Raw genomic sequence first — 23,126 nt, 5'->3', positions numbered from 1 at the left:
ATTCCTTTGTGCCATTCATCCACGATGACAACTAGATAGTCTGGACTGAGGTTTTGTTTTGGATGATTCCACTTGCTTCTTGGTTGCATGAGGGGGACATATTCTCTTATCCACCTCTTCCAGAAAAGGTCCGCAAGATACTGTACTTGCCTCCATCTTCTCTGTGTGTAGAGGTCTCCCTTTTGGAATAGTCCTGCTGGCAGTAGAGGTTGGGCCTTCAGCTGTAGAAGATGGTTTGGCGTGAGTGGCTCCAGATCATTTGGATCACTTGACACTGCAGTGATTGGTTGATCATTCATGATAGCCTCAACTTCGCATCATGCCGTCTGGAGAGTCTCGTCGTCTAGAGTTTGTTCTTTCAAGACTGAGTACAGGATCTTCTTGACAAGCTTGATCAACCTTTCCCAAATCCCTCCATGGTGCGCTCCAAATGGGGGATTGAATGTCCATTTAACCTCGTCCTTCTGTAGCTCCTTTTGGATTCTTGTATGGTCCACAAGCCTTTCAGAGCCTCCTTAAGTTCTTTCTGCGCCCGACAAAGTTTGTCCCATTGTCTGTCCGGATGCTCTTCACTGGTCCCCGCTGACACATGAAGCGACGCGAGGCATTGATGCAGGAGTTGGTGTCCAAATGGCTAGCCACTTCCAAGTGGATGGCTCTGCTTACCAAGCTGCTGAAAATCACTCCCCATCGTTTCACATGAGAACGTCCTCGCTTCACGTCAAATGGGCCAAAGTAAGCAACACCCACATGGGTGAAGTGTGGGAGATCCGGTAAGAGGCGGTCTTCTGGAAGGTCGGACATTTTCTGCTCCTCCACCTTGGCTTGCATACGCCTGTAGAAAACGCAGCTCTTAATATCCTTCTTGCAGAAGAATTGGCACAAGATAGCCAGAATCTCTCTTGTAGTTTTGAAATCATGTGACTCCTTCCTGAGTGTCCAACCTGTTGGTGGATCTTTTGCAGGATCACTTTAGATATGTGAGAACCTTTGGGCAGGATAATTGGGTTCTTTTGTTCTGCTGGCATTGCCATCTTACTAATTCGCCCTCCCACTCTCAGGATACCATGATCCACAATAAAGATAAAGATAAAGATAAAGATAAAGATGTCCTTTATTAGTCCCACAATGGGGAAATTTGAAGTGTTACAGCAGCAAAGATATAGATCACACAGAGTCGGCGGCGTAATGTAGCCGTTAATGTGTAACATTAGCAGCAGACATTCATAAAAAGCATGCAAATATACACAGTATAAACATATCTAAGTGTAAGGAAACACTCCTAATGCCTGTCCATTATACAGAGGGGGAAACACTGTAATGATAAAAACTACTGAATGATTGAAAATACTGCAATGATAAAGATATTACACTGATAAAAGTACTGTAATGGTGAGAGTACTGAAATGGCAGGAAAGTACTGCAATGATAGAAAATACTGCAATGATAAAAGTACTGTAATGGTAAAAGTACTGCAATGATAAAATATACTGCAATGATAAAAGTACTATAATGGTAGAGGTACTGCAACGATGGAAAAATACTGCAATGATGAAGTATTGTAATAGTAAAAGTACCGCAATGATAGGAAATACCGTAATTATAAAAGTACTGCAATGATAAAAGTACTGTAATAGTGAACATCCTGCAGTGGTAGAAATACTACAGTGATAGAAGTATTGTAATAAGAATACTGTAATGGTAAACAAAATACATCATTGGTCGATGTTTAAGTACACCCTTGGCTGAAAGTAAAGTAGTAGTGTATATTGCATTCTAGGACTGCACAATTGCACTAATGCCCTCCTGTTTGTAGGCCTGACCCAATGTTCTTGTTAAAAAGTCTGACAGCAGTCGGCAGGAAGGAGCGGCGAAATCTCTCTTTGGTACAGCGAGGGTGTAAAAGTCTGTCACTGAAGGAGCTGTAAAGTGTTCTCAGAGTGTCATTGAATGGGTGGGCTGGTTTGTCCAGCATTGATGACAGTTTTGCTGTCATCCTCCTGCCCCCCACTGAGTCCACTGAGTCCAGGGAGCAGCCCAGGACAGAGCTGGCCCTCCTCACCAGTTTGTCCAGTCTCTTTTTGTCTCGGCCCGAGATGCCTCCTGCCCAGGAGACCACTCCATAGAAGATGACTGATGAAACCACCGAGTCATAGAAGTTCCTGAGGAGTGTTCCCCGAACGCCAAAGGACCTCAGCCGCCTGAGTAGGAAGAGTCTGTTCTGACCCTTCCTATAGAGAGCGTCTGTGTTGTCGCTCCAGTCCAGTTTATTGTTCAGATGAACACCCAGGTACTTGTAAGTTGAGACCCTCTCAACGTCTGTTCCCTGGATATTCACTGGTGCAGGTGGAGAGTGCCGACGCTTGCGGAAATCCACCACCAGCTCTTTGGATTTCCCAGCGTTGATTTGGAGGCGGTTCTGCTGACACCAGTCCACGAACCCCTGCGTAACCCCTCTGTACTCCCGATCGTCATCGTCAGTGATGAGGCCGACAATCGCAGAGTCATCAGAGAACTTCTGCAGGTGACAGGTTGTGGAATTGTATTTGTAGTCCGAGGTGTAGAGGGTGAACAGGAAGGGAGCCAGCACAGTTCCCTGCGGCGCTCCCGTGCTGCAGAGGAGCACATCAGACACACAGTCCTGTGTTCTCACGTACTGTGGCTGGTTTGTGAGGTAGTTGTGAATCCATGTGATGAGGTGGTGGGCCACTCCCGCCTGCTCCAGCTTGTCTCCCAATAAGGCGGGCTGGATGGTGTTGAAAGCACTTGAGAAATCAAAGAACATGATCCTCACCGTGCCCCCCGCCTTCTCCAGGTGGAAGAGTGAAGTGTGGAGCAGGTAGATGATGGCATCATCCACACTGATGCCAGGCTGGTATGCAAACTGGAGTGGGTCCATTGAGGAGCTGACCAGGGGGCGCAGATGGACGAGGACCAGTCTCTCCAGGGTCTTCATCAGATGAGACGTCAGCGCCACTGGTCTGAAGTTGTTGAGCTCCTTCGGATGGGGTGTCTTTGGAACCGGAACCAGGCAGGATGTTTTCCACAGCTGGGGGACTCTGCCCAGCTTCAAGCTCAGGTTGAACATGTGCTGGACGATTCCACACAGCTGGTCTGCGCAGGATTTGAGGAGCTGGGAGCTGATCCCATCTGGGCCTGCCGCCTTCCTCGCCTTCATCTTCCTCAGCTGGTTCTTCACCTGAGATGTTGTGAGGAACAAGGCTGAGCAGGAGGAAGTGGTGGTTGTCTGATGAGGCTGGGAACTGGAGCCTGTGGAGAGAGAGAGGGGCGAGAGAGGGTCTTGTTCGCAATGGCAGGAGGGGTGGGTGGGGGCTACATCAGGGAAGCCTGAGCGGGGTCAGACATTTGATCAAACCTATTGAAAAATAGGTTCAACTCATTTGCCCACTGAAGCCCCCCCCCCCCCCCCCCTTCTGGGTCTTACCTGCTTGTCCGTGGCCTGAGATGGTCTTCAGGCCCCTCCAGACATCCCTGGCATTGTTCCGCTGCAGTTGTTCTTCCATCCGCATCCTGTAGGACTTTTTCCCCTCTCGGATCCTCCTTCTCAGCTGACGCTGCACTCTCTTCAGCTCGTCCTTGTCGCCTGAAACAAAAGCCCTCTTTTTCTCCTTCAGGAGAGCTTTAATGCCCGGTGTGATCCAGGGTTTGTTGTTGGAGAAACATCTTACAGTCCTGGTGGGAATGGTGTTCTCCATGCAGAAGTTAATATAGTCTGTAACTGTGTCTGTTAGACCATTAATGTCCTCACCGTGAGCTTCGCTGAATACCTCCCACACAGTTGTGTTGAAACAGTCCTTCAAGGCCTCCTCGGCTTCTCCGGACCATCGCTGAACTGTGCGTGTCACAGCTGGCTGCCTTCGGGCGAGAGGTTTGTACACAGGCAGGAGAGCAACCAAGTTGTGGTCAGCTTTGCCCAGCGGGGGGAGGGGCAGTGACGTGTACGCCTCCTTGGTGTTGGCATAGAAGAGGTCCAATATTTTATTGTCTCTGGTTTGGCATGTTACATATTGTGTGAATGAAGGCAGAGAGGAGGAAGGAGAAGCATGATTGAAGTCACCAGAGATCAGGAACAAGGCATTTGGGTGCTGTGTTTGTAGCCTGCTCACAGCTGTATTCAGTACATCACAGGCTGTCTCACCGTTAGCAGAGGGAGGCACGTACGCCGCCACCGCGATCACATGACTGAACTCTCGCGGTAAATAGACCGGACGCATGCTAACAGCTATCATCTCAATGTCCCGACTGCAAAGTTGATCCTTAACAGTTATATGCCCAGGGTTACACCATCTATCATTAACAAACACAGCCAGCCCTCCCCCTTTTCTCTTACCGCTCTCCAGTGTCCTGTCCGCGCGTAGTATTTGGAAGCCGTCCAATTCCACGACGGCGTCCGGCGTTAGCTCTGTTAGCCACGACTCCGTGAACACCAGCAAGCTAGCCTCCCGGACAATCCTCTCGTGCCGGGTTAGCGCTGTTAGCTCGTCCATTTTGTTGGGGAGGGATCGAACATTCCCCATAATAACGGACGGGAGGACGGGGTGATATCGTCTCCTCCTTGCCTGGCGTTTAGCCCCCGCACGACATCCCCGTCTCTTCCTCCTCAGCTCGCGGGGAATATCGGGTCTCGCTCCGGGAGCCCACGCGGGGTTAGCACGGAGTGCTAACAGCTGATCTCTTGTGTACACGATCGATCCGTAGCGTCGAGTTTCGTCTCCGGACACGATCGCGCAAAAAACAGCCCCCAACAGTAGTAAAACCACCGCAAGTTGGATGTCCATTGCTGAGGTGAGGTAAAAATAAAATAAAAAAGGGTAAAGGGAAAAAACACACGAAAAAGGCTCAATAGTGAGCCACGCTGCTGTAAACAGGCAGCCACTCGCGCGGCGCCGGAACGAATAGGATCCAATTTACAGATAGGGCTGTTTCGTTTGACAGTTTTCCCCATCATCAAGAGGTCAAGTTCTTGTCCAAAGTGCTGTCTCTGTTCAAATTGGATAATGGCCTTTTCGGCCTCTTTCATGTCTTCTGCTGACAGACAATTTTCTTCTTGTGTCAAACCTGATGCAGGTTTTGCTGATGGATTGGCCCTCGCGAGGTCCTTTCTCCTCTCACCAAGCACAAGAAGCCGTGTTTTCAACTTCAAAAGCCAGGCCACAGCCCTCTTTAGACGATCCCAAGAGGAGTAATACTCCACTAGTCTGGTTACTGGATTTTTTCCTTTTACATGTGTGATGTTCACAGTGATGTAATTTTTCACCTCCTGGTCATCTGAGGCGATCTGCCCCAGGTCATCTGGGATCTTCGGCCAATCTGTGTCCCTTTTCTTCAGGAATTCCGGCCCCAATAGCCACCTTGATGATTTTAGGAATGCATTTACATGCAGCCCACGTGAAGCATCATCTGCCGGGTTGACTTGCGAGCTTACATGTCGCCACTGCTTCTCTTGAGAAAGGTCACGAATAACTGCCACTCTGTTGGCTACGTACGTGTGGAATCTCTTGGTTTGGTTACGAATATATTTCAGTACAGACGTACTATCTGTCCAGAAATTAGAGTCCGTAAGTGCAATCTGTAGCTCCTTCTTCAGCATTCTGTCCCCCCTCACGGCAAGTGTAGCAGCTGCCAACTCCAGCCTGGGAATAGTCATCTATTTTAGTGGTGCCTCCTGCCGCTAGCACCCTCATATTTCCCTGTACGTCACGTCCTTCCTACTTCCAGCAGCCCCCATGTTTGTAGTCCATTCAGCAAAGAAAATAGCATACGGTTAAGAAATAGAATACAGCTAAGAAAATAGCATACAGTTAGGTTAAGAAAATAGCATACAGCTAGGTTAAGAGCATGTAGCTAGGCAACCCTCCATGTTTGTAGTTCATACAGCAAAGAAATATTAGATATTATAATATTATATATTATAATATATTATTTAAAAAATAAATAGCATGCAGCTAGGCAGCAACCATGTTTGTAGTTCATACAGCTAAGAAATATTAGATATTATATTATGTATTATAATATAATATATTATATATATATAAAATAAATAGCATAAAGCTAAGAAACAGCATACGGCTAAGAAATATTATGTAGTTAGGTTAAAAAACAACGTGTTTATGTCAAGAAATAGCCGCTAAGATATCATTAAGGTATTGTTTTACCAATTATTTTAACTTTCAAGGAGTAACATCATCTTGTCTGTATTTTAAGTTGGCTGTAGACACCCCCAAGTCATCTTTGCAAACTTGCCCCGACATGTATGATCACGTATTTCTTATCTATAGTTGAACACACAAACGACCTCCAAGTTGTGTTGGTGTTTGTGAACGTAGACAAACCCATAGAATCAAGCTTCTGTCAAATATGAAGGTTGATTTCCCCAAACCATGTTTTCACGTATTTCTTATCTATAGTTGAACACACAAACAAACTCAAAGTTGTGGGTGTGTGCGTGAACGTAGACAAACCCGTAGAATCAAGCTTCTGTCAAAAATAAGCACATCCCCTCCTATCATATCCCGCCCCCAGTCTCAATATAAACAAAGCCCAAGTCACGCTCTGGACAGACAAACCAATTCTTTCCAGCTGATGAACCAGACTTGCTCCTCGTGAAAAATGAAGATGAGCAGAACAAGACGCCGCCTGGCCATGGACATCACACCAAGAAGGTTGTCACCCATCGCTGCACCTGATCAGGTTTCTAACAACATTGCAGAAATCTCTTCAGGTAAATGATGCAACTAATGCTTAACTATATTTCTATAATCAATAGCGATATAATATTTAATAAAAGTATCTTTGTACTGCAGATTGCGATGTGGATGAACCTACATACAACCATGATATGAGTATGGTTGTTGAAGGAGAGACCCTGACAACTGCAAACATGGACCAGGTTGACGCCTCTACAAATGTAGACCAGGTTGTAACCTCTACTAAAACAGACGAGAACCAGTCTGTGCCATCATACTCCTTATGGGTGGACGGCACGGGAACCTTACCTACCCCTGCTGTATCCTCGTACAACACTGGCGAGCCAGCATATTCAGGGTGGAGCCATCCCGTTTCACTGACTCTGCCGTCGACACCTCCGATGACCCCCGCCTCGTTGGCAGAATCTTCACAAACCAAGGAGGTTCAGCTGCCCAGTTGGTCCGACTAAGCAGAATCTCCACAAATCAAGCAGGTACGCCTACCTACTTGGTCCGAACAAGAATTCTCAAACAGTTTGATTGAGCCCTCTAAGGTTCAAACCGCCATCAAACCAGGTCCCAGACCTGCACCTATTTCCGAGGATGATGTACAACATATGTCATGGGATAATACTCCTTAGGGGTGGGTTGATATGGATGTCGTAATAGTTGTTAAAGCGGCGATTGTTTACATGATCAGACGCTTTTTGATAAAGTATCACAAAGAAATGGGTTGTTTGCATAGCTATACATACCTAGGACGTAATTATTATCTAAGACAGCAATATGATCGCATCATGCCAATCCTTTGCGGTAAAAAGTTTTTACCTTGTATTCACTACTTGTTAGATTTGTGTTCTGTAAAAACGGATAAAGAAACAGTCAAAAGAGTTGCAGAGATCTTAATGGTGGAGTTAACACTCGTACAGAACTTACCGGACCGCCTTACATTGGATGAGAAAGTATGATATACCGTAATCAACTTGATAGTTTCGAAGAATATCTTTTAGAAAATATTAACTTTGAATAAAAAATGGGTAATGTGTTGAGAAAATTATCGATTTTTGGTTATAGAAGCTATGGATGGGCAGATATAATAAATAGAACAATTACATATAATCCCGATGATAAAGACCCTTTCATTGAAAAATTGTTATTGTTTATGCAAAAAGTACGTGCCATGTCACTGACGATTTTTCAGGTGCCTTGGGAATCGTTTGTGCAACATGTCATATTTTTAAGTCGGTCGGGTTTGATCGACACGTTTCAAAATATTTTGGATAATTGGGAAAATGAGATAAGTGTAGGTCATGTACTCACCATACTTACGCTGTTCAACGATGTGATAAGATACCGTCTCCATCAACAACCTGTGGATCTCGCGCATGAATTGAAGATATGTTGGAATCAAATGTTAATCCATCTGTTTTAACCTTGACCTATAGGCTTTTTATGACTTAGAGAATCCTGTCATATATTTGATATTTCTTTCAATAAAAAATTGATGTTTTAAAAAAGATGCTTTTGTGTCTGTGTGTTTAGATAAATAACAATGTGACGCTTGTAACTAAATCATAAAGCATTATGAGCGTTAAACGGTTGAAAAAACTGTACTACGATCCCATTCAACCCGCCAGTTTTGGAGGTGTAGATCGCCTTCATTTAGCTGCGAGGGAAAAAATGGGTCAAAAAGTGACGCGTCATAAAGTCAATGATTTTTTATCATCGCAAGATGCATACACCTTGCACAAACCAGCACAAATTCGTTTCCCTAGGAACAGAGTTTTTGTTTCAAACCCTATGAATCAATTCCAAGCAGATCTTTGCGATATGCAGGCTCTAGCGGACTACAACGATGGTTTTAAATATCTGCTCACGGTCATCGATGTGTTTTCAAAGCGTGCATACGCTCGTGTCCTGATGAATAAGACGGGTCCAGAGGTTGCTTGAGCCTTTGAGTCGGTTTTGTCCCTTAGCGGCATCCCTCAGAAGTTACAAACAGAGGAGTTCTTCAACACGCCATTCCAGAGGTTGATGAAAAAACACAATATTAATCATTTTGCAACAGCCAGTGATTTGAAAGCCTCGGTGGTCGAAAGGTTTAATCGAACTTTAAAAAACAGAATGTGGAGGTATTTCACAGCCAAGAACACACGTCATTATATCGATGTATTACAAGATTTAATCGACAGTTACAATGAAAGTTATCATACAAGTATAAAAATGAAACCTAATCAAGTCACTCCAGAGAATACTTGGCAGGTCTTTCAAAACTTGTACGGCAACCTAGGCCCTGGAGGTAGTGATAGTTTAAAAATGAAGTTTAAATTAGGAGACCTTGTTCGAATATCAAAAGTGCGAGGTGTCTTTGACAAGAAATATGAACAGAGTTTTACAGACGAACTATTTACGATAGCGGAGTGTGTACCTCGTTTTCCGCCTGTTTATAGGCTTAAAGATAATGACGGCGAAATCGTGGAAGGAACTTTCTATGCGCACGAACTCCAGAAAGTCACGATATCTAAGGATCAAATCTTTTATGTTGAGAAGATTATCAAACGTCGGCACGTCGGAGGACAGACACAGTTTCTCATACGTTGGAAGGGATGGCCTGCGAAATATGACAGTTGGGTACCGGCCACACAAGTTGTCGATCTATAAATAAGAAGCTGTACAACAATTCTCGACATTTGACAGCATGGATCCTAATCTTGAAGGTGGATTTTACGTCACCTTGCCCTCCAATTCAAGTTCTGATGTGTATATAGACAATACGATAGCAGAATACAGAGTGAATCTTACCCTACATATCGATCTTGAAGGTAACTGGGAAGTGTCACTGAGTGAAATATCATATCCTCATACATGGTTCAACGTACCTGAAGACCAATCATCTTTTGACTATGTAGACACATGGGAAAATGGACCTCTAAAACCAGGTTCTTTGACACCTCGATACCTTGAGGAAAACAAATTCACCATCAAAGCCTTAACCTTGACAGCGGGTTACTACGATAATATTGTAAAAATAGGACAAGATGTGGAAGCGCTCCTCAAAAATGTTCATTCGGAAAACAAAGTCGTATACTCACCGTTAAAGGGGAGATTTTTTTGGTCGGGGATTGGTCGTTTTAGGATACGCTTTCATGCACCATTAGCCTACATTTTTGGGACATCACCCGATGAATGGATTACCTGTGGACCTCAATGGACAGCGACCCATCACCCCACGGATCTAAAAGCGGGCATGTATCATCTATATGTTTATACAGACGTGGTGTATCATCAGGCTGTGGGTGACGCTTTTGCTCGGCTCTTGAGAACTATACCTATCGAAGATAAACACGGCGACATTGTGTTAAAAGCCTTTAATCCTCTTTATTACATGCCAGTCAGTAGAAGACATATTGAAGATATAAGAATCGAAATCAAGACGGATCAGAATCAACCTGTGGAATTTACACACGGTAAAGTTATCATCACTCTACACTTTAGACCAGGGGTGGGCAATTATTTTTTCCATGGGGCCACATAAGATATAAATATTGTGGCTATATACACATATATATATATATATATATATACATACACAATATATATATATACATATATATATATATACATATATATATATATATATACATATATATATATATATATATATATATATAGAATGAGGAGGTAATTAAAAAAGTGAAATAATATGACTCCAGCCAATACATAGAGAGAGAGTTAAATAATTAAATACATAATATGCGATAAAGAGGATTCGTTCAATAATGTTTAAAAAAATTAAAATATTATTTAAAAAAAAATAGTTTAATATTTTTAAATTAATTAAAAATTAAAAAATAAATAAATAAATAAACAATAAAAAAAAACAATTATAAAAATATTTAAATTAAAAAGTTAAATAATATAACTCCATCCAATACATAGAGAGAGAGAGTTAAATAATTACTTAAGTAAAATAATATGACTCAAATAGATTTTACATATGCAAAAAGAGGGTTTGTTAATTGTTTATGAAACGTTGACGATGCGTTAAGAAAAGTCATTAGATGTTGTTATTAAAGACATTACATTTAGAAATTACCTACAGACATGATACTGTCAACGGCCGTAGAATACACAACCAATGTGGTTGTCAGCCCGCGTGTCATACACAACCAAGATGGAAGGTTAAACCGACGCATGTGCATCCACAAATCGTACACATCCAAGATGGAAGGTTAAGCTGACGCATGCTCGGCCTCAACATGCGGCGTCGTGAATGTATCATTTTGATGTAACGTACTATTTTTTCAACGGATGGATATGTTACACATTAAAAAGATGTATTGTTAAACTTACTGGAATGCAGGAAATCGCTTTGATCCAGCGAAGTGTTATCTTCAAAGTCCTGTTCGATTGAATTCACATACGACCATGCGTTTGACGTTCTTGATGTTTCTGTGTGAGAGAGTTATATGTATTACATGCTGAAAATACTTGTTTTATTATATTACGATTTTATATTTATTCACCTTACTCCGGCAATGTTTCATGTTTCTCAGTTAGTCTTGTAAAACCGGACTGCTTTGTTTGTATGTCTGTCATAACATATATAAAACATTGAATAATATTTTTTAAATATGTTTTGAATCATAGATTCCTGTCATATAACATGACTTACTGGAATGCAGTAAATCGCTTTGATCTGACGAAGAGTTATCTTCAAAGTCCTGTTCAATTGAATTCACATACGACCATGTGTTTGACGTTGTTGGTGTTTCTGTGTGAGAGAGTTATATGTATTACATGCTGAAAACATATACTTGTTTTATCATATTACAATTTTATATTTATTCACCTTGCTCCGGCGATGTTTCATGTTTCACAGTTAGTCGTGTAAAAGCTGACTGCTTTGTTTGTGTGTCTGTCAAAACATATATAAGACATCGAATAAATTTTTTTAAAAACGCTTTGAATCATACGATCCTATAATATTCGACTCACAGGTTGCTCTGCGTTGATCATTTAGAAGCTTCTCTGAAAACACAGCATTTCTGAGTATATAAATGTATTGATTACACATCAATAGTTACCCTTCATACAACGTTATAGATATTTGAAATTATACGTATTTGTAATTATTTACTTACGAGCCATTGTGAAGTTTTCTCTGCCACGTATATCCACAAAATGCAAAAGTTTTTCTCTGCCAAGTATATCCACAAAATGCAAAAGTTTTTCTCTGCCAAGTGTGTCCTGACAGTTCAAGAGTATTTCTAAAATGAGGTTACCCTTGGTTATATAGCAGTTAGTTCAGCCTCTAAGATTTTATCTTTTTCAAACAGAAAAAAAAATGTGAGCTATTAAACTCGTTAGATTATTCAGGCTTTCATATATTTCAGGACCCGTTTGAAAGAGACACACTTCAAATTATATTCACGGAACCTTTTGAAAGATAATTTGATTTGTTTGTATTTTTTTATATAGTCTAACTCATGTAATTGAGTAACTAACTTTGTCTGTTATAATATTATTTAACCACTAGATGGCTGTGTTGAGCTATAATGGAAAAGTCATGATGTCCAGACTTGTTTGCAATGATGACCTGGGTGAGGTGTCTATGGTTACACACAGGCCCACTGTTTGAGGACGAGAGCGAGATAAAGGTCCGGCCGTTTACACACACACACACACACCCACAACTTGGGGTCGTCCTGCTGTCCTACTATAGATAAGAAATATGTGAGAACATGGCTTGAGACGTTTGGAAAATCAGCCTTCATAATTGACAGAAGCTTGATTCTATGGGTCGGGCGGGGTTGATTATGCTTACACATACACCCACAACTTGGAGGTCGTTTGTGTGTTCAACTATAGATAAGAAATGCGTGAAAACATGTCGGGGCATGTTTGCAAAGATGACTTTGGGGTGTCTACAGCCAACTTAGAATATAGACAAGATGATGTTACTCCTTGAAAGTTAAAATAATTGGTAAAACAATACCGTAATGATATCTTAGCTGCTATTTCTTGACATATACACATGTTGTTTTTTAACTTAACTACATAATATTTCTTAGCCGTATGCTGTTTCTTAGCTGTATGCTATTTATTTTATATATATAATATATTATAATATGTAATACAGTGACCCCTCGCTACTTCGCGGTTCACCTTTCGCGGGTTCAGTGCTTCGCGGGTCTAAAAAATATTCGGGGGCATTGTAGTTTCGCCGAGCGGCACTACGGGGCGCTGGAGCGGTTAGACGGCCGGCGTGCGCCGAAGAAGAGCGTGGGCGAAGAGGAGAGTGGACGAAGAAGAGCACGTTCCCCCGGGCACGATTTGGGGCGACGTTTCGCGCGGTTCGGACCGTACCAGAGCTCCGGCCGGCGTGCGTGGCAGTTAAGCCGAAGAGGAACAACTTCCGCCCGGGCACGAGCGCGGCAACATTTCGCTTCGTTCGGGACTGTGCGAGAGCTCCGGAGGAGGCCGGCCGGCGTGCGTGGCAGTTAAGCCGAAGAGGAACAACTTCCGCCCGGGCACGAGCGCGGCGACATTTCGCTTCGTTCGGGACCGTGCGAGAGCTCCGGAGGAGGCCGGCCGGCGTGCGTGGCAGTTAAGCCGAAGAGGAAAAACTTCCGCCCGGGCACGAGCGCGGCGACATTTCGCTTCGTTCGGGACCGTGCAAGAGCTCCGGAGGAGACCGGCCGGCGTGCGTGGTAGTTAAGCCGAAGAGGAACACCTTCCGCCCGGGCATGAGCGGAGCGCGAGGCTGTCAGTTATGAATGAATAAATAAATAAATGAAGAATGCCACCTTTCATTTCACAGGGCACACCGGACCGCGTACCAGCAGGTAAAAGTCGAGGTAATTAAATAAATACAAAAAGAAGTTAATTGAATAAATACAAAAATAATGGCTGGGGAATAAAAAAATAATAAGTTTTAATAATATTTTTTTTTTTTTTGTTATACCATGAATTTCACTCTCTCTACCCGTATATATATATATATATATATATATATATATATATATTTTTTTTTTTTTTTTAAGCATTTTTGAAGGTGCGCCGCTACTTCGCACTTTTTTTTAAAGCATTTTTTAAGGTGCGCCGCTACTTCGCGGATTTTCAGTTTTTGCGGGTGGTCTCGGTCCCCATTAACCGCGATAACCGAGGGTTCACTGCCGCTTCTTCTCTTTTCTGCCCCCTCCTTCCCCTGCTTGGGAATTAGGTGATGGGGACATGCTTTGACGAACCGGGAAGGGACCTGCTCTGCCGAAGTCGTCTTCATGCAGCGCCTTTTCTGATTTCCTTATATTTCAGCACTTCATTGAACTACTTGTTGGCCTGTTTGCTATTTCTGTTCTTTCTTTTCTGTTCCCAATTCCCCGAATTAGGTGATGGCGATTCACTTGGAAGTGGCTGTACTGAATTTACACCAACTGACCGGTACAAGATCGAAGGCTCATCTTCGGATATGCTGCCATGGATATTACGGCCCTGGATGAGGACCCACTCCACTGAAGTCATCTTCCTGCAGCACTTCATTCAATTGACTCTTATATTATCTCATCTATTATTGCATAGCATCATTGTATGTGTCAAATGTTGCCCAGTTGGCATCCATTGCAGCCTGGTCATCCTGGAAGGGGGATTCCCCCATCTGTGGTCCCTTCTCAAGGTTTCTCACTTTTCCCCTAATGAGGTTTTTTGAGTTTTTCCTTGCCCTCCTGGGGGTTAAGATCGGGGATGTCAATTGTGGCTATGTAAAGCCCTTTGAGACTGTCTGTGATTAAGGGCTATACAAATAAAATTGACTTGACTTGACTTGACTTCACTGTATTATAATATATAATATTTCTTAGCTGTATGAACTACAAACATTGTGGCTGCCTAGCTGCATGCTACTTATTTTTTATATAATATTATAATATTATAATATCTAATATTTCTTTGCTGTATGAAGTACAAACATGGAGGGTTGCCTAGCTACATGCTCTTAACCTAGCTGTATGCTATTTTCTTAACCGAACTGTATGCTATTTTCTTTGCTGCATGGACTACAAACATGGACTACAAACATGGGGGCTGCTGGAAGTAGGAAGGACGTGACGTACAGGGAAATAGGAGGGTGCTAGCGGCAGGAGGGGTGGAGACATCACCCTTCATTTATGACAGAAGCGTGATTCTGTACGGCAGGGAAATATTAGAGGGGCGTGGAAATATTTGATAAAAGGGTGATTCTGTAGGGCGTGGCCACCTGTCAAAAAAGCGTGATTCTCTATTCTCTCCCAACTCACTAGCGTCACAGAAGTGGTGTAGTTCCACAGCTATTACCTCCCCAAAGTCTTTTGGCTTCATACATCGGTCAACTTGAAATGAAGCCAGACGCTCCAATTCAGTGACCCATCTCTGCCATGCCTTGGAGAAGTCCACTGGGATGGCTTCGTCCCAGCCCAGTTTTGCTCTACAGAGCTCTTGGAGGATTTGTTTGGCTTTCAGGATGAATGGGCAAAGGAATCCAAATGGGTCATAGACCGAGCTAACCGCAGAGAGGAAACCTCTCCGAGTGGGCGGTCTGGTTCTGGTGGTGTTTTTGAAGGTGAATACATCACTTTCGATGTTCCATTGTATCCCAAGCGCCCGCTCGAGTGGAAGCTTTTCTCTGTCCAGGTCTAGGTCTTTAATTAGCTTTGCTCTATGCTCCTCAGGGATGGATGCCAATACCTCGTGGCTATTACTAACAAGTTTTGTCAGTGTGAAGCCTCCCTGTGAGCAAGCATCCTAGAGGTCCATGGTTATCTCAATAGCTTCTTTCACTGTTGGGACGGATTTAAGGCAATCGTCAACATAAAAGTTGGATTTAATGGTCTCAGTCACTTCCTCTTCATATCTCTTGAGGTTATCCTCTGCAGTCTGCTTTAAAGCAAAGTTTGCTATACTGGGTGATGACACCGCACCAAAGAGATGGACTGTCATGCGGTACACTTCCAAGGGCTGGCTGGTGTCGCCGCCAGGCCACCAAACGAACCTTAGCAGATCTTGGTGTTCCTTATGAACTTGCACCTGATAGAACATTGCCTCAATATCTCCCATAATCGCAATCGGTTCTTGTCGGAACCTGAGCAAAACACCCATCAATGTGTTTGTCAGATTGGGGCCTTGCAGGAGTTCTTTGTTGAGAGATGTGCCTTTGTATCTTGAGGTAAAGTCGAACACCACTCGAAGTTTGCCCTTCTGCTTATGATAGATCCCATGATGAGGTCTGTACCAAACTTTGCCATCTTCTCGATGCAACTGTTCCTGTGGCACTTTCTCTGCATACTCCTTTGTGATTACATCATTCATAAAGTTGGTATACTCTAATGCGTAGTTTGGATCTCTTCTGAATTTTCTTTTCAAATTCTTGACTCGCTCCTCTACCATTTTGTAGTTGTTGGGCATGATAATATCCTTATTGCGCAGAGGTAAGGAGTATTGACCATCTTGGAGGGTAACCGAACTCGAGGCAATATCCATGAACCTTCTATCCTCAGCTGACATCTCACTTCTCTCTTCGTACTCCTTTTCAGAGAAATCCCAATTGTATTGCCTGATGAGGAGTTCCTCCAGACTAGCAACAGCAATGCGATTGGATGTTACTTCAGGAGGTCCACATCCTTCGTTAGCGGTGCAAGATTTGAGTGGACCATTAACCACCCATCCTAATAATGTTTTAACCGCATATGGTCCGTTATCTCGGCTGGTGATGATGTCCCAAGGTTCCAGTGCTTTTGGAATGTTGATGCCAATGAGAAGGCCGATATCCGAGTCGATTTTCTTCAATTTTAGATCCTTGAGATCCGGCCATCTTCTTAAATCCTTTTGAGTGGGCAAGTGCTGCTTTGAGACTGGTATCTTCTCCTGCGTATAGGCCTGAGGTATTTCAAGGTAGGTTTCACCTTCCAAATTGCCTACTCCAAACCTATCAGCTCATGACTCGGGACCAACTTCTCCTGTCCCATTGTTTGCAGGAGGATTTGAGTCTTTCATCCTCTAGCCTCCAGTTGGTTCATTAGGTTCTCCGTGTAAAACGTTGCCGTGCTGCCGGGATCGAGGAATGCGTAAGTGGTGACAAACTCATTTCCCTTCACCATCTTAACTCTAACTGGCACTATTGCCAGAGCATAATCCTTTCCGATTGCACCTCCAGTTGCAACAAGATTGGCACTAATCACAGAAGTCTCCTCCGTCTCTTTTGTTTCTCTTTTATCCCTTTTACCCAAGGTTGTGGTCTTTGGTTGAAATTGCTCAGTTTCCATAAACAGTATTCTCGTCACTCATTATATGAAGAAGTGTTGCCTCTTTTGACATTTCTCACATGTCATTCTACGTCTACAGTCACAGCTCAGATGTCCTTTGGTTAGGCATCCAAAGCAGAGACCGTTTTCCTTTAGAAAGTTCACTTTTGACATATGAGTTTGAGACTCAAACCTTCTGCAGTCATTAAGTCCATGTTTTCCTTTACAGAATCCACATGTGACAATGCTTGCCTGCCTGGTTGGTTGGCCTGTAGCTTTTCCCTCCACCACTGCTCTTACAAAGCTACTTCCTTTATGCCTTTGTAGTCTGTAATCAGTTGTCTTGGTTTTTGGCACCATCTTATGGCTAGGGAGCAATTCATTTAAATCCCCAAACAACAGATCCAATAAGATATCAGCTTGTTTCTCTATAAATTCCACGAGATGCTGAAATCGAGCTCGCCTGTTTGTTCTTTGAAAGGTTTCATAAGCTGCTCCCCTCCATTTTTCACGCAGCTTGTATGGAAGCTTAGACACAAAGACCCTGAGATTGGAGGGAACATCAAGCTCATCCATATCTAAATCTTGCATGGCGTTATGGCATCCTCTTAGATATAGTCCAGAGGCTTGCAGTCCTTTTCCATCATCCCCTTTGACAGGTGTCCATTTCAGTGCCTTCTCGAGGTATGCGCTAGTGACTTTAACTTCATTTCCAAATCGCTTCTTCAATAGTCGCTTGGCTTCAGCATAACCTCGGTGTGCATCCATGTGCAGGCAACTGCGTACAAGATCCCTGGCTTGCCCAGAGGTGTATTGCTCAAGAAAGTAGAGCCTGTCTACGCTGCTACTAGTCTTGTCCGCAATTAAATATTCAAATGCACGGATGAAAGAATGATACGCCAATGGTTCACCATTATACACAGTGACCTCCCTGGCTGGTAGGAAAGGCAGCTTATGCTGCATTAAGATCAGGTCAGCGATATCGCCGCCCGCGCCAGTAGTGACACCACCACCACGCGCCCCAGTAGTGACACCACCACCGCTGCTGCTGGAATGAGAATGGATTTGATTTAGAGGAGGTGTGTGAGCTCTGGATTGACCTCGCCCACTGGATCGGCTTTGAGGCGTGGTTTGCCTGTGTGCTCTTTTGGGGCTATGGGCTCTAGGTTGAGTGGAAACACTAGTCTGTCTAGCTGCCCTGGATTCACTTAGCCCATCTTCCTGTCCATTCGGCTGAGGGTGTTGAATTTCCAAGATCCTCTGCAATGGCGTTTTAGGCAAATTCCTTATCTCATTAAACTCCACTTCTGGACTTTGATTGAAACATTGTTTGGAGGACTCATCATCAAGATATGCATTCATGCCATCCGTAGGTTCCACCATCTCATCATGTTCAAAGCATTTTTCTTCCTCAAAACTTTGAGGGACTCTTATTTTGGCATCTGAAGCCCCAATATCCGTTTCCAACTCCATCTTTTCCATTTCCATCTTAAGTTTCATCTCCTCAGGTTTCAGAGCCTGCATCCTTTTCAATGCAGCAGCACGGGCCTGAAGAGCTGCCTTCTCAGCCTCTGCCTTCCTGCATGCAGAAGAAACTGATGAGGTGGTCGATATGGTGGATATGGAGTCCAGTGGTTTCATCAGGTCCTGTGCCGTGTCCTGTAGCTGTTTGCGCAATGTATGAGCTACTTTCTGGTCTTGTAACCTTTTGTCCTGTGTCCATGAATCGACTTTCTTCAAGAAGTAATTAAGATTTGTCATTCTGGGTTCATACCATGTCATGACTCGTTATAGCTGACCTGGATGGCCGAGTGGTCTAAGGCGCCGCGTTCAGGACCCAGTCTCCCCAGGAGGCCTGGGTTCGAATCTCGAATTTCCCCATTGTGGGACTAATAAAGGCATATTATTATTATTATTATTATTATTTATGTTGCTTTGTCTCCCTCTACAGGCACTTTGGCGTAATTAACCATTTTCCCTGCTATTTCTAACTTGCCTTCTTATTGGCGCATTTAGTCACGTGACACCTCCAGTTCAAAGTGCATGCAGAGTCTACTAACTGCCGCCTTAGCTTTATGTGTTTACAGCCATTCGACGGTCTGTGTTCTCATGATTTCCTCTCGCTGTTTGTGCCTGAAAAAAAGCATCGCTTTTTTACAAATAATTATACTCAAGAGATTGGAGACAACAGTAAAGCAGTTCAACTTGACTCCAGCCTCTGCATTTCTCTTGAAGATTGTTCGCTATCTGTCAATTTGTGTTCAGACACACATTGAGGACAGAATACCATTCACTTATGTCGGACTCCTGTTCCCCCTCTGTTAAGAGATCATGCACAGATTGATGCACCTCCTTGAATTCCCGTAAGGCAATCCTATAAGATTCTAGGTCCTGTTCAAATCTCTCCATATCGAAATCATCATTAGAAATATTCATCCATTCCTTTAAGCAATTCATTTTGCGAGTACAAAATCCCATTTTTGCTTTATGGGAGGCAATTCTTGACTTAAGCAGTTTTTCTGTTTCTGAGGCGCTCATGGTAAAGTTTTGTATGACAGTTATTGCTTCTCAATTGGAACCACTCTGTCTTCTTGCACACTGCAATTCGTTTTAAATGATTATTTCAATTAATCTGGTGCTCACGTGGCTCCTGAGCTTGTCCTTTAAATATGGTGCTATTTTACGTCCTTTAATCCATCCTTTAATTTTAATTCATTTAATTGATATATTTAGTCTTTAAATTGACAGCTATCTAAATATATTTAAATTATCCAACTTTGATGCGCACCGTAATTATTTCAACCTTCAATCAGTTGATCTTTGTTTTGAATCAAAAGTCATCCATCCACAGAGTGAAAGAGTGCAGCGCAGCCGTCACAGAGTGAGAGAGAGTACAGCGCCGCCTTCCAAAATGCAATTCAGCGACCTTGCTAGGCTATTGCAACAGTTGTGACCTCGATCCAATTGTTTGACGTGTGTCGCATTCCGTTCACATTTCAATCATCGTCAGATGGCCAATATTTCAAAGCGTTTCCAAATGCGATCAACACAACATCAGCAGTCCATTCATTAATGCGGGTTACTCACAACCGATGCGTCAATCCAACTCAGTTCTGCTGTCCATTAATGGTAATCCGTGGTTCAGACGAAGTATTTGACTTGTATAGTGGCCTTCCGTTGTCTCAAAATAAGCCACTTGTGCGGGGTTAAAGATGCAGTCACAATTGAATGAATGGCGATCCAAGTTGTCAATTTAATGTAAACAAGATTAACGTGCATTTGTTTGTCACACGTGCTTGACTCAAAATTATTCGTCCTCGTCCTCCATTCCAAACTACAAAGAAATTAATTTGTAGAATAGTTTGTTTTAGTTGTGAGCTGGTCAAATACTGTTCCGCTGTCTTCCAAGTCCCACACTTCACCGCACAGGTGCAATAATCATGAAACTTAAAGGTTCACAGGCCACACCACCATCCCTCGTCTACAGAGGGCACCCTCCATACTGCGCTGCCCATTAAGGCAACAGTGGTGTCAAATAATACATTCATTCTGGCCCCAACAGTCACCTTGTTTTGGAGCTTGTACCGTGAACCATCCATCATCCACTTGTCCAGTAGCCAAAATGGAAGCTTTTCACAATCGGAGCTATCCCTCTTGCAGTGTCGAGGTAAGAGAGTCCGTGCAAATATCCTTCTTCTTTTGCAGAATTGATCTCCAACAGCAAATCGCTCAGTTCTCTTAGTTTACAGCCATCTTTATGTCCTATTTTGGGAAAGAGAGCGCCTTCTATAGCTTCTGGAGACCCGAAGTCTTGTTCTAATCTCTCCCATATAAGATCTACAGCCGCAATTGGTTTGTTTATGTTTACTGCTTTAACTCGTTGAGCACGTTTGCTGGACCCTTTATCAGGAGATCAATTTCTTCTATTACTTTAAGATCAAGTGTGCTAATCACATTGAGAAACGATGATTTCCAAGACAGATAGTTTTCTGGTCTGTCGTCGAACTTGCAGAGTTCTGATGTTAGTAGTTGGCTCTTCACTAAATATTTTACAATCTCATTAGTGTCACTCGAATGATGCTGCGCAGCGGGGTAATACTGAGAATTTCCACAAGAGGGCAGTGTCAGACCAGGGGAAACATAATTCTTGCGTTGAGGGTAATTTTTTTAATGTGGCTGCTCTCCCTCTCTTCCAAATGAAGATTTGGGGTTATCACGACCATCTTCTGAGGTTCGAGGGTTCAGATGGTCCCTTGATGATGTGAGCAGAACACGTGGCACTCGGGAATCTCTTGGATGAACTGAATGTGTGTCGTCTTCCTTCGTTTTTTTACAAGTCTTTGGCTGGATCATTGGGTTGACTATGTCTATGTACATATTCTTCCGTACGTTCAAGTGTGCTTTGCATATCCAGAGGTGGGAGTCCTGATCCCTGACTAACAGGAGTGTTAAACCCAGCGGCAGCAGACTCCAAAACCGCAGCCTCAATTGCTGCAGCTTCAGCTTCACCTTCTTTTGCTAACAGGTCGAGTTCTGCTTCTAATTTGGCCTTTTCAACTTTTAGTTGTAGTTCTTTCTTTGCAAATTCAGCCTTTTTGTGGACAACCTCTGCTTTGGCACGTGCATTAGCGGCTGCGAAAATCACCCTTGAGGCGGAGGAGCGGCTTGATTTCTTCAAACCGGAAGATCTCACCTCAATATCCATTTTTGTTGTTGGTATGACGTGTCTTTACTCTCCCTCGACGATACTGCGTGTGCTGTGCTGGTCAGGATACAGGGTATGACATGCAGCATAAATGAGGAGTTCGTCCACTGGTCTCCCTTTTCACTGTACTGGCCTCACAGAACCTTTCTGCTAACCAGTTAGTTAAACACCTCCACACAATCAGTCACTCACGCCAGGATGGGTTGAGACCTTCTCTTTATATGGCAGGTGTGAAACTGTAACAAATATATCACAACAATTTTATTTATTGTTCACAAAGTTCACATCCTAATTGGCGATTTACAAACTCTAATTAGCATCAATTAGTGATGGGTCCAGCGACACTGAGGCATCGATGCGCGCGCCGAGCTTCCAGGGCAAACCCCGTGTCGGTGCGCGTACCGCTTTAAAAAAGTCACGTGACCACTACCAGAATCGTGTCGACACAGCGATCGCGCGCCAAACTGTGTTCATAAGGAAGCGCATCTTTCAACAGGATGGACGCTCAAAACAAGCATTGAGTTATTGACGCGTGACTTTGCGTGAAAGATCCGCAAGATGGAAGACGTCACTGTTGATGCGCACTCAGAGGTGCAGCGCTATATGTCAGCAGGACACGTTGCACGTACGGAAGACCCGCTCTTATACTGGAAGTCCATGGAGGCAACGTTCCCTCACCTATTTATATTAGCCACACAGGTGTTGTGCACACCGGCCTCTTCAGTGCCTTGTGAGAGGATCTTCTCAAAGGCGGGGGAAATTGCCTCAAAAAGAAGAAATAGACTGAATAACAAAACGCTGGAGAAACTAATTTTTTTTAATAAAAATCTTTAATTACTATGAGTCCATTGTCATTCACAACACTTTTACTTGGGCATTCAGACAGATGTTCTCTTAATTTATCAACTGCGTCTCGAATATCAAAGGTTTTTTTATGAAATTGCGTGTATGTAAAAATAATGTGAAAGCAAATGCCTAATCAGAATCAGAAATCCCTTTGTCATTGTAGTCAAGTGTGCAACGAGATTAGAGAGCTCCCCTCTCCAGTGCAATACAACAATAATTCAGTTAAATATATAAATTAGATAAATAAGAGAATAATTATTGCGATGGAAAGTAATACGAAATAGGATATATAAAAACACATCACGTCGCTAATCAATGGAATTGGATAAAATTAGTTTGACAGATCAGTGTCAGATGACCCTGTCAAATGTTTCCTGCTAGTCCACCAGGTGTCAGTATTCAGCAACACAGTGTCAACACAGTGTCAATACAATGTGTCACTGTGTCGAAACGATACAGGATGCCTCATCTACCCATCACTAGCATCAAACAATGATTAAATATTTGGAAAACACTTACAGGGAATGCCGTTTTATGGACTTTAGCATCAGACACAACCTAACTGCTACTTGGCTTCATGTACAACAGACTTGG

At 43.2% G+C, this 23,126-nt stretch overlaps 2 protein-coding genes across 8 annotated transcripts in view; one reads left to right on the top strand and one right to left on the bottom strand.

Moving 5' to 3' along the window:
* Positions 1–10,258, top strand: part of LOC148337720 (uncharacterized) — a 22,372-nt gene extending 12,114 nt beyond the window's left edge. The window contains exons 3-5 of one of the 2 annotated variants that reach the window (XM_088293105.1): positions 5,089–5,222; positions 6,601–6,742; positions 6,825–10,258. In XM_088293105.1, coding sequence (XP_088149231.1) covers positions 6,631–6,742; positions 6,825–7,177 — 465 coding nt within the window. In that variant the 5' untranslated portion in view covers positions 5,089–5,222; positions 6,601–6,630 and the 3' untranslated portion in view covers positions 7,178–10,258. Of the gene's footprint in view, positions 1–5,088; positions 5,504–6,600; positions 6,743–6,824 lie in introns of both variants that reach the window. The other variant, XM_088293104.1, reaches the window with a different exon arrangement.
* LOC148337719 (uncharacterized) lies at positions 486–23,126 on the bottom strand. 6 transcript variants are annotated; one of them, XM_088293095.1, is made up of 9 exons: positions 11,852–12,561; positions 11,706–11,755; positions 11,560–11,625; positions 11,383–11,481; positions 11,234–11,299; positions 11,061–11,159; positions 9,800–10,036; positions 3,446–9,666; positions 486–3,270 (listed from the first exon to the last, which is right to left on the bottom strand). In XM_088293095.1, the coding sequence occupies exons 8-9, from the start codon at positions 4,797–4,799 to the stop codon at positions 1,796–1,798; spliced, it is 2,829 nt and encodes a 942-aa protein (XP_088149221.1). In that variant the 5' UTR covers positions 4,800–9,666; positions 9,800–10,036; positions 11,061–11,159; positions 11,234–11,299; positions 11,383–11,481; positions 11,560–11,625; positions 11,706–11,755; positions 11,852–12,561; the 3' UTR covers positions 486–1,795. The 6 variants fall into 6 exon arrangements, with proteins under 6 accessions (XP_088149221.1, XP_088149222.1, XP_088149220.1 ...); XM_088293096.1 differs by having other exon boundaries at positions 3,446–9,902; positions 9,982–10,036; XM_088293094.1 differs by having other exon boundaries at positions 3,446–10,036.

This window comes from Idiotropiscis lumnitzeri, chromosome 4, assembly GCF_059441095.1.
Source record: "Idiotropiscis lumnitzeri isolate Australia: NSW breed Sydney's pygmy pipehorse chromosome 4, RoL_Ilum_1.0, whole genome shotgun sequence".
NCBI lineage: Eukaryota > Metazoa > Chordata > Actinopteri > Syngnathiformes > Syngnathidae > Idiotropiscis > Idiotropiscis lumnitzeri.
This window is presented reverse-complemented; position numbering and strand designations above follow the sequence as displayed.

Coding starts and splice junctions, on each gene's coding strand:
- LOC148337719 (XM_088293098.1), bottom strand. CDS start 4,799: ATGGACATCCAACTTGCGGTGGTTTTACTACTGTTGGGGGCTGTTTTT. Junction 3,271..3,445: donor CTCAGGCCACGGACAAGCAG/GTAAGACCCAGA, acceptor CTCTCTCCACAG/GCTCCAGTTCCCAGCCTCAT.